Source organism: Anneissia japonica, unplaced genomic scaffold (assembly GCF_011630105.1).
Source record: "Anneissia japonica isolate Jap-2015-1 unplaced genomic scaffold, ASM1163010v1 scaffold287923_len1623670_cov205, whole genome shotgun sequence".
Taxonomy (NCBI): Eukaryota; Metazoa; Echinodermata; class Crinoidea; order Comatulida; family Comatulidae; genus Anneissia; species Anneissia japonica.
The window spans coordinates 958,457-970,011 of NW_022721637.1; the positions used below are offsets into that span (position 1 = coordinate 958,457).

The following is an 11,555-nucleotide window of genomic DNA, read 5'->3' on the forward strand; positions in this document are numbered from 1 at the left end:
GGCGTTCCATACAAATGAATTATAACTGTCTCTTATACACATCTAGATGTGTATAAGAGACAGATATATGGCTCTGTACTTAGCAACAGAAGGGCGCCCTGTACGTTGGGCACGAAGTATAGAAAACTTGCGTGGTTAAAAAGAAGGGCGCCGCCTACGTTGGGAACGATTTCATTTTTACAATGCGAGTGCTCTATCTTGTATTTCTAGTATCTTTGGCGTAACTGATCACCGATTGGGCACTCCCAAGTGAACATTGACAATTTGTTGTCCGCATAAACCTCAATAATAACATGATAGACTAATTAAAATTATTTTTAAAAGTTATTCTATTTAATAACTAATCAGTAAAATTATTCATTAGATTAATTATTTATTAAATATATTATTGTATTATATTACAGTATTATATAATTATTTATTAATTAGTTATGTAATCGTTAATGAAAAACTTATTAAATCAATTATATTCTAATAAGTATTTATAAATTAGATAAGATTTTTATTATAAAATTGATTAAATGCATTATCAATGAAAATATTTGTTAAATTACTTATCTATGTAAGGTACGGGTTTTACCCGTCTCCTTATATGTTATGCTACATGTTAAATTTTTATTTACTTCCTTGTTCATTATACCGATGCAATTCCTATATAAATTAATGGTTAATTCATGTGGAACTATGTTTATCTATAACAGTTATGTAACATTACATAATGATTTCATAGATGCTTTGGTAGATTTTAGTGTAGCCCTGTGTTGCTACACAGTAATAAGTAGTTCATAATCATAATTTATACTTTTTTTATTATATAATATTATTTAACAATGGTTTATACAAGTGTTTTGTATTTGTATTATATTTGACCTGATTATATGAGAGTTACTACTATTTCAATAAGAATACAATCAAGTTAATCGTATCTTAGCGCGGAGTGTGATTCCGCAGGTTCTTTGTTATGAGGATTAGTGCGTCTAATTAAGGAAAGTTTGTGGCACTGTGGCACAACAAAGCTAGAAGTCAATGGGTCAACATTGTGTAAAGTTTTGAGAAGCTAAGTTTGTCAAATCAGAGTACTGTATTGCCAGTATTGGCAAGGACTTGCTATAGGCAGGGCTAAACGCAGATAAGATACAGAGTTGCATCCTAGCATGAAGCTTGTGCAAGCTTGATGTTTGCTGGCATCTATTGCCCGGTCAAGTTGGGGGTTAAGATATAGTTTGGTATAATTTCCTAGTTCCTATTCGAAATAAATAACTCGTCGTTGAAGTCAATATCATATCTCTGACTGTTATTTCTCCTGTGTTTACATCTAAATAAATTAAATTAGTCTATCATGTTATTATTGAGGTTTATGCGGACATAAAAAAATTGTCAATGTTCAATTGGGAGTGCCCAAGTGATCGCAACATTTCATCCATTCTCAAATACAGTTGACACCGTCCGTAAGCACGCGGCCAAAAAAGCTCTGAAATTTCATTCAAAATAGAGGGCGTTTTGATTTCTGCACTGCCACTTGAATTTTGCACTGCCGCTTGAGTTTTGCACTGCCTGCAATCTCAGGCACTGCTGACTCTGTTTTGCACCGCTGACTCTGAGTTTTGCACTGCTGACTACTGTATGTGTTTTGCACTGCTGACTCTGTGTTTTGCACTGCTGAGACTGATTTTTGCGCACTGCTGAGTCTGAGTTTTGCGCACTGCTGACTATAATATAGGTTTTGAACTGCTGCTGACTGTGTTTTGCACTGCTGTACTTTGTCCTTTTGGCGTTCCATACAAATGAATTATAAAGTACATCGGGTGGTCATGACGCCAGGTGGCGCTCTCCGTTGTCAGCAGACGTAGGTTACCGTCCAATACGCCTGAATGACTGCCGTAGGCTTTCTGGAATAGGCATTTTAAAATCTAATATTTTACCATCAAAAATGTACTAAAAGCACAAAAGCTCGCATTATATTAGTTATCGAACACACATTTAATCATCAATTAAAATTTACAAAGAAAAAGTGAGATACAGCAATTTAATAATTACGTTAGAAATTGGGATCAATGGTTTGTTAGTGGGTAAAATGGCGTCGGGTTGAACGCATTTTGCAACTATAGCAACGGAGTCGATCTTGCGGTATCGTGACGTAACACTGTAGATAGGCTATACGTATTAATTTACAGACTGTTGTGTTGTCGAAGCTGTATTTGACTGTATTTACCTTTTTTAATATAAGCTTCTGCATTATGACAAGAAATCATTCTCTAGTGTTATTTATTTTGATCTGGTTTCCTCTAATGCTGATAACAATAATTGGAAACTTCATTGTTATGCTCACTGTGTATCTTAAACGTTCGTTATTACAAACTCCGAATAATATATTTATATCATCCTTAGCACTCTTCGATTTCTTAACCGGCATTATTGGATTTCCTTTCCTGATGGCTCAATATGTACAAGTGGGACAGTGTGAAGAAATATGGTACAGTCTGCCACCCCGTATATTTATCGCTACTTCATTGCTGAATATGATTGTGATGATTTTTGATCGATTTCTTGCCATTAAATACCCTCTTCGGTACCGCGTTTGGATGTCACCTGAAAGAGCAATTCGAATTATTATTATCGTTGATGTTTGTGGTGTTTGTTACGGAGGAAGTGCATTTTTTTTTGTTTCCTTTGCAAACACCTTTTTGCCACCACCTAATGTTACGTATGAAAACATGACGTATGAATACGACTGCTGGGTTTCTGCAGTAGGAATTTACGGCGAACCTGTTATCAAATACTTGTTCCTCCCTTCTTCTGGCTTGACAGTGCTGATCATGTTTATGGTGTATGCGTATATTTACTTAATTGCGTCAAAGAAAGGAAAAGAGAATGCATTACGCCAGGGAAAGAAAATTAGAAGACGAGAAATGAAAGTGACAAAAACCACAGCCATAGTGCTTATTTCTTACACACTATGTATTGCACCAAATGCTCTCAAAGGCACAGTCTTGGCACACTTTAATAGTTCCACCGGGATTATGATTTATAGGTGGTTTTCAGCTTTATTCCTCTATGCTAACTCAATGATAAATCCGTTAATTTATGCAGGAAGAAGTAAAGAAATGAGAAAAGAGTTCAAAGAAACATTTGAATTAATCACTTGCAAGGTTTCATCCGGATCAGTAAAAGCGGACTCAGATACAAAGGCACACACTCGTCGACAGTCGCCTAAAGTTGATTTGGTGACAACGTCGTTAACAAACTTGGCAACTCGTTTCGGACGTCATTTGGAAACACAGGGGACGCAGTGGCGTAACTAGGTTGTGAGGGGCCCTGATTCAAGAGCATAGTCGGGGCCCTTGACGCAAATTGACTGCATGTCATCTAAGAATTGTACCATCGATGGGTTAGAGGAGCAGTGGTCTCCCCGATTTTTAAAAATACTATTTTGACAAAAAATTTTTAGATTTTTTTTAAAATTTGTAATTTTAAGCTTATAGATGCCCAAAAAATGCAAATGAATAGTAAAATATCTACGATATCCAACTGAGCACCACCATAGTGTTAGTGGGTAGATGAGTACTTTTTAAGAATTTGAGACTTTTATAGGCATATAGATGCCCAAAAACGGCACTTTAAACGTTATGAAACTACCATCCATCTCAGCCCACATGGTTGAGGTAAGACAATCATAAGAATTGAGACTTCTAAATGCCGAAAATGGCACTTTATTACAAAAAAAAATCTACGAAAATTACAATCCACCTGAGCCATGATTTAGTACTTAAAATTTTTGTCAGTTATTTGTTAACACTTTTTCAACCTCTAAATGGGGTGTATACTCCATTTATTTCGATACTAAGATATTAAGTCTTGCATCACGCTATATCGTGATATCTCTGTGTTCCATTATAAACAAATCATTAATGAATGGATGGTTCCAAACGATTGGAAAGTCTCACTGACTACAAAGGTATAATGGCAACAAACAACGTCCTAACAATTATAACCAATCTCTGTGGTATTATATACGAAACCAAGATCAAATTATTACATATCTCAATGAATATTGGCACGTAGGCCTACAGTCATCTTTACGTAAACTTATTCCTACCTACAGAAAATTTTAAGAATGAATTGCTTAATTTGTATATTTCAAGTTATTACCTGTGAAAATTTGAAAAAAAAAATTTTCTACAATTAACGGGCGTTTGAATTTAAATCGTGAAACGTCTGTAAATTAATGAAAATTGTCTTTTTAATTGAGAAATTTATTCTAATTATTGGATTACAGTATATATTTAAGTTGACCTGCATAAAAACAATATAAGTTTACTTATCAATCACATGTATAATAATTTTAATGTTGCACTGCATTTATTATTAAAACAAAGCACCGTAGAGATTGAGATATGGATGATTGTCTCAATATGACACCGAACTTATATATACTCTGCGTTTGAATTTAATTAGTGAAACGTCTGTAAATGAATGAAAATAGTCTTTTTAATTGAGAAATTTATTCTAATTATTGGATTACAGTATATATTTAAGTTGACCTGCATAAAACAATATAAATTCACTTATGAATCACATATATAATAATTTTAATGTTGCACTGAAGTATTATTAAAACAAAGTACCGTAGAGATTGAGATATGGATGATTGTCTCAATATGACACCGAGCTTGTATTCTATAATAATATAAACTCTGCGTTTGAATTTAAATAGTGAAACGTCTGTAAATGAATGAAAATAGTCTTTTTAATTGAAAAATGTATTCTAATTATTGGATTACAGTATATATTTAAGTTGACCTGCATAAAACAATATAAATTCACCTATGAATCACATGTATAATAATTTTAATGTTGCACTGCATTTATTAAAAAAACAAAGCACCGTAGAGATTGGGATATGGATGATTGTCTCAATATGACACCGAACTTGTATTCTAGAATTACTTTGCTAAGGCTATAGTGTTTTTTGTAAGTTGATTTTTTAATTTTTTATTTCAACCATCTTTAAAGAGGGTAACCCTTCCAGTTTAGCCCAGTAGGAGGTTAACTGATATTCAGGGGCCCTCTTTAATAAAATTAAAAAACAGTACAAACAACATCATTACAACATAATAATAATAATAATAATAATAATAATAATAATAATAATAATAATAATAATAATAATAATAATAATAATAATAATAATTTTAACGCACAATCCTCATAACAAGTGTTAAAAGCATTAAATTGACTTACATAAAGACATAATTCAAAATAGAAGTTAAGCATCGAAGCACTAAGTGCCATCGGCATCACATTGAAATGTAAATTATAGCCTAGTTGAATTGATTAAGAAATCGGTCTACACTAGAATGTGCGACGTCCAACTTCGATATTCTCATTGTATGTAATCTTGGTAAGATTACTTGGCAATGTTCCTTTTTAATGATTTAGTAGATATGTTTTGAATCAATCTGAGGCCTACTATCTGCCTGATATTTTGTATTTGTTTATTGTTTGTTCAACAATCTTTAGAGGGTAGTTAAATACAAAATATCTCATATAGTAAGATTAAATATTGTATTAAATTATAAAGTGTACTACAAAATGTTTTACCTAACATCTTCGTTGTCGTCACAGTTGCCATCGTCGCCCCAACTTCACCGCCATCGTAGTGACGTCGTCTTCGTTATTATATTGTTTTTGTTATTGTTGTATTTGTTGTTAATAGGCCTATTATTAAAGTACAACTGACTGACACGTTACTTACGTATATTGAGCTTGGTGTCAAGAAGACCGTTAATACCCACACGTATGCTCAAAATACTAACAACAGTAACATTTAATTTACATATAAATATTGTATAATACAAATAAATATTGTCAAAATGCGTTTACACAAACCACAGAACCGAGGTATGAAATTTGCAATCATTTAGCCGAAGTCTATGAATGACGTGACGATAATGCGACATCGATGTAGCCTGTCTAAGCATTCTTCTCAGAAAAACCAGCGACACCGGTACGTACATGAGATGAGTTTCCCGCCGAATTTATTGCACATTTCAACCAAAACCAGGTTGTACTAATCCAGCGGCTCCCGACTATAGACAAAAATACAGATAAATTAAAAAAAAAAAAAGTATTTTGTCGATAAGAAAACATTATACAAATGCACACTGTACTCCAACCCACCCAAAAATAAAAAAAAGTTCAAAACAATTGTTTAACAAAACTTGATTAATTCACCCAAATTGAATATCAATACTTATTCTAGCTTATTTTCCAGCATTTACATAGGTATTCTCTTTGATGTTAGTAATCACGGGTCAGGCTTTCATGCTCAATTGGGGCGATTATCTCATTGGCCATGGTATTATCACATTCATATGAGCAGGCAGCAGTGAAATCACTGTTCCCTGATATAAGCCTAGAAAGTAAAAAATGCCCGATGAAGTATAAAAATGAATGTGATAGTTTATGACGGTCATATTAATAGAATGAACAACTTTAAAACATTTTAGACGTTTTAGATATTACATGACTTCTCGCTAAATTTTGCCGGTCGTCTAATTATTTTGTAGATCACATAAAGTCGACAACAGCAAATAAAGGATATAATATTATAATCGTATTGGTACTTTAGAAAGAATGACAATCAAAAAATTATTGAAATTCAAACGACACAAAACATAGATTGTCTTGCGCTTCAAGTGATGTCGACGGAGGCTTCACGAGGTCTAGACTAGCCGCAATGCTCTTGTGGTAGCCTATATAGCACGGTATCCCATAAGTGTCCTCCTAACTGCTCATCAGTCATGAATTTAAAATAGTGTGGCTCAACATAAAATAACCCTTTGTCAATAAATACCGCAATAAAACTATTGCGGTATTTACTACAGTAAGGAAGTTAATGATAGAAGTACTAACGAAATATGACCTAAATTGAAGTTTTTTCATAATCAAATAGTGTAATATTTACTTGAGTATTAAACAATAGAATAATAAAAACGGCGATATCACTGAAAAGAAAGTCATCTTACATTTAGAGGAAAAGGAGTAGCCTATGTGTATATATTAGCAATAATGAATTATTGTTTTGTCATGATGAATATGATGATGATAATAATAATTATGATGATGATACTTCAATACGATGGTGAGGGTGATAAGTGGTGATGGTAGAGTGGGTGGTGATGATGATGATAGCAGCACTATTAGGCCTATATAGTTTTACTATTATATTATTATTTCTATTGTTATTCTTATTGTAGTATGATAATGACTGATGTTGTTGATGAAAATATTGGTAACATTGATAATGTTTAATAATGGTTGAAATGCGACAGTTTTTCGTCATTCGTCTTCATCCTGATCGAAAGAAGTAAGGCAGACGAGAACGTCGGGTCATTTCTTGTTATGGAGAGAGAGAGAGAGAGAGTCCAACGCATTACCATGATGCGTTCTATTATCAAGGATTTCAGTTCAAGAAGATTACCAGTTTCTTTATTAAGGAAATATGAAAAGATTACTCTTCGTTTGAACAAAGCCGTTCACAAATCTAGGCTATATTTCGTAGAAAAACACATCAAAGCTAGTTTATTCCAACGATTGACCTTGATAGACAAGCAATTTCCGAACGCTTCTGTTTTATTAATCAAATTCGCTTCCCTACCACGAGATATTATGTACACATACACACATTAAAAAATTATAAAGTCGCTATGCAATTTACTCTATCAAATTACTAGATTGGTCACAACTAGTGTTGGAAATTAAAACTCACTGTATTGATCGGTGTCCTAAATTAATACATTTGATTGGCAGTTATTCGAGGAAAGATATAAGACATAAAAGCTTAGAATGACATTTGATCGACATGCATACTCTACTACATATTCTTAATTCAAATACTTCAAAGGTTGTCCTACCAATTACAAACTATAGATTCATGGAACATTCTTTTAGAATTGTTGGTGCTAGAGTGAGGAGTAATGTTATCCCCTCTTATTCAACAGTGAACAAATATATAAACAGTTTTAAATTCAATTATAAGAAGTTCTAATTTACCAACTTGTAACTTAGGATAAAATGGTTTGATGTTAAATGTGTCATACTTTAATTGTTTTAGGACGGGATTGTCCATATTCATTCTCTTTGTAATTTGTAATTGATTGGTATTTTGTATTACTGTATTTGCAAACGGATTTTCTGAAATTGTATCCTGTATAAATGTTTTAAATAAAATAAATAAATAAATGAAAATTAACACCATGCCCACTGAAAATCTCCCTCCTCGAGCAAATCCTGGCGCCACCATTGTTGGTAATTCAAGGCCACCCCAACAAAATGGAAAAAAATAACAAAATCTTAGGTGTTTGGTGCAGTTTTGTATATTCGGTATAATAATCAAAAGTGAGTGGATTCAGTATCATTATGATAATAACTAATTTACCATAGGCCTAATAATATTAGGCCTATGGTAAATTAGTTATTGTTATAATGATACTGAATCCACTCACTTTTTAATCTCAGTTATATACGGTAGGCTATTGTTGTTGCAAAAATTGTGTTTTGCAAAAAAAATAGTTGGTATTAGTCAATCATATGATTTACAAATACCAAATATATACAGTGGCGTAGAAAAATATTTTTCATTGGTGGGGATGATTGGCGTGTTAGCCAGTGTCGTAACAGGCGCGGGGGGGGGGGCAGGGGGAAAACTGCCCCTCCCCTGACGGTTTTTACCGGGCCGACCAAGCCGTCGTACCGGGCTGGGTAATAACAGAAAAGAAAGAGGGGAGAGGAAGGGAAAGAGAAAGAAGAGGAAAAGAAAAGGAAAGAAAAATAGAAGAGAAAAGTAACTTAAGACAAGAATAAAAAGGAAGATATCATAATGACCAGACTCACAACACCCATGCAACTCCTTCTCCACTTCAAAAACTGTCATAACTCCTTTGATCTATGCTGCCTGATGGCGTAACCGCTGGGGGGACAAGGAGAAAATATCTATCTTTGAAAAATCTTCCCCACACCCCCCCCCCTTTATAAATGCTCTTTCATCCCCTGAAAGTGCCTAAAAACCTCAAATTTCGCGCGCATTTCTTGTTAACATGGCCAAATTTCCTCTAAAAATTGCACATTTTAGGGAGTTTTGATCAATTCCAACGAAATTAGAATTAAAAACACAAAAATATTTTGCGCGCATTCACCCCTTGATAAATGCCCTTTTCATCCTCTGAAAGTGCCTAAAATTCTCAAATTCTTTGCGCGCATTTCTTGTTACGGTAGGACAATTTCCTCTATAAATTGCACATTTTAGATAGTTTTCATCAATTCCGACGAAATTAGAATTAAAAACACAAAAATATTTTGCGCGCTTGCCGCGCATTTTTTTAGGGCTTTTTTTTAGTTTTATCCTTTTTAGTTATTTAAACACATAATAGTCCCAAACTCAAGAAAGACAAATTTAAGATAGATCATTTTAACCTAAAAGAAGGGCCTCAATGTGTATAGATGGTGAAAGAGTGTGTTTGTAATAAATACAACCATGATGAAAATGCTTATATTTAGTTTCAAACACACGTGTGTGGCCTATATTATAAATAAGATAAGACCTATGTCGTATTGTTTTCTATATGGGGAGTGGGTTGGGGTGAGGTGGGTATGTTAAATTACTAACCGGGAAATGAGGATTGTATGTTATTATTATTATTATTATTATTATTATTATTATTATTATTATTATTATTATTATTATTATTATTATTATTATTATTGTTGTTGTTGTTGTTGTTATTGTTATTATTATTATTGTCATTATTATTATTATTATTATTATTATTATTATTATGTTGTGATGATGTTGCACATTATTAAGAAGACACAACAATAATTGTTACTTAACCAATATCCTGAGGCGCGTGGAACGGAGAGAGTAGAGAAAACAGTAGAACTTATACATACTGTTTGTGGTGCTGAACTAATAATAATAATTCAAATAATAAAACATTAAATAGTTAAACCGTTATTAAATTTTTAATTATTGGTCATGTTGTAACTTCAGCCGTTGTCTTTCAAACCATTTAAATTATCGTAGCAAAAAGTATAAAAACTAACTTGTGTTTTTAATGAAAGTTAATCACTTGTAAATTATAAATGCTTGAAAATGTGTAGTTCAATGGTTTGAAAAAACCTTCATACACTGTTTTATGGCCACTTTATGCTCAGTTTCAGTATTACTTTTTTTACAGATAATCGGTGCCGGGAGGCAAAAAACAAGTTTTTTTCTAGCCAAAGATGGTTGGCGTACTGCACACTTAAGAGTTTGTAATTCATTTTCTTCATTGTTATCACACACAACCAGTGGCATACGTAAAATTCTGTCTATTATTTATCTGTATTGCATTTTAATGGACTTAATCAGTGGGTGCGAGGGAGCATTAATCACGTTTGTAAATAGCGTTAATAGAGTCAGCATCTTTACCAACTGTTTTGTCTTGCCTGCATTTTCCATTACTTTACCAATGTTTTCTTATTGTATTTTGTTTGCCTGTTACAGCCTACATACCACAGACACTTAAAATGACAACTAAAAATAACATGATGTTCGTAATAATGATGGTGTTGATGATGATAATGATAGGATAATGATAATTCTAGATACCAAAAATGAACATGCAACAGTACCTTGGCATCAAGGTTGGTATGTACTAGTTTATTTGACTATTTTAACTGGTATGTTCTCATTTTATTACTATTCGATCAAACAGGTAACAACAAAAGCAGCAGCAACAACAATAACATGCCCAGCACGTCATGGATGCACTGAGTTTGAGCTTAATGAATTACGTAATTTCACCTTGGTACTTGAACATAACTGCAAAATTTTAAAAAAGCTCCAAATTACCTAAAACAAAATCGTAAGACGTAAGATTAATTTTAATTAAGGACAACAGGTACCATAATACAAAAGAAGATTATGATTTTTAATTATCAAAGATGCATTAATATTTATGTGGTTGACTCGTTTAAGACAATGCGTATCCTGATGAAACTGTTATATAATATTGTTATTCTCCTCCCCTTCCAATATTTAATATTAAATAAAAGATATTACAAAGTACTGTATTTCTGCTGAACACCTGTACATAATAGTGAGAGTCAAAAAAAAGTTCATCCGTTCGTCGCACTCCACCTGGAAAACATTTACAATAACCCCTCCTCTGAACATTTTGGTGGTGACGATATAGAGGGCGCTAAGCCAAAAAGGTTTATTATCATACATGAAACAACAATGTGGTTCAATGAACAGATATAGTAGAAGAATAATGTAATTAAAGTGAAGTGTACATGAATTACAGCAAAATTTACCGTACACAATAAAGTTTATATTAATATTTGATCAGGTCAATAAAACATTTGTATGTTCAATATTCATTCAAACAGGAGGAAACTGATGAGTTTGATAGCACTATCGCTGGTCCATGGATGAAGCGATGGGAAATTGTCAATCACAACCGTCACACCCGATCCCTTCAACTAGCAAATAAAGACAGCTGGACTAAAGC

The 11,555-nt window shown here is 33.0% G+C and overlaps 1 protein-coding gene across 1 annotated transcript; it reads left to right on the plus strand.

The window, feature by feature from the left end:
* The first annotated feature begins 716 nt into the window (after window positions 1–716).
* On the plus strand, window positions 717–3,454 carry LOC117111690 (adenosine receptor A1-like). The gene is made up of 2 exons (XM_033254675.1): window positions 717–1,210; window positions 2,389–3,454. The coding sequence occupies exon 2, from the start codon at window positions 2,433–2,435 to the stop codon at window positions 3,300–3,302; it is 870 nt and encodes a 289-aa protein (XP_033110566.1). The 5' UTR covers window positions 717–1,210; window positions 2,389–2,432; the 3' UTR covers window positions 3,303–3,454.
* The last annotated feature ends 8,101 nt before the right edge of the window (window positions 3,455–11,555 follow it).

Excerpts from the sequence above, each read along its gene's own strand:
- LOC117111690 (XM_033254675.1), top strand. The coding sequence starts at position 2,433 with ATGGCTCAATATGTACAAGTGGGACAGTGTGAAGAAATATGGTACAGT.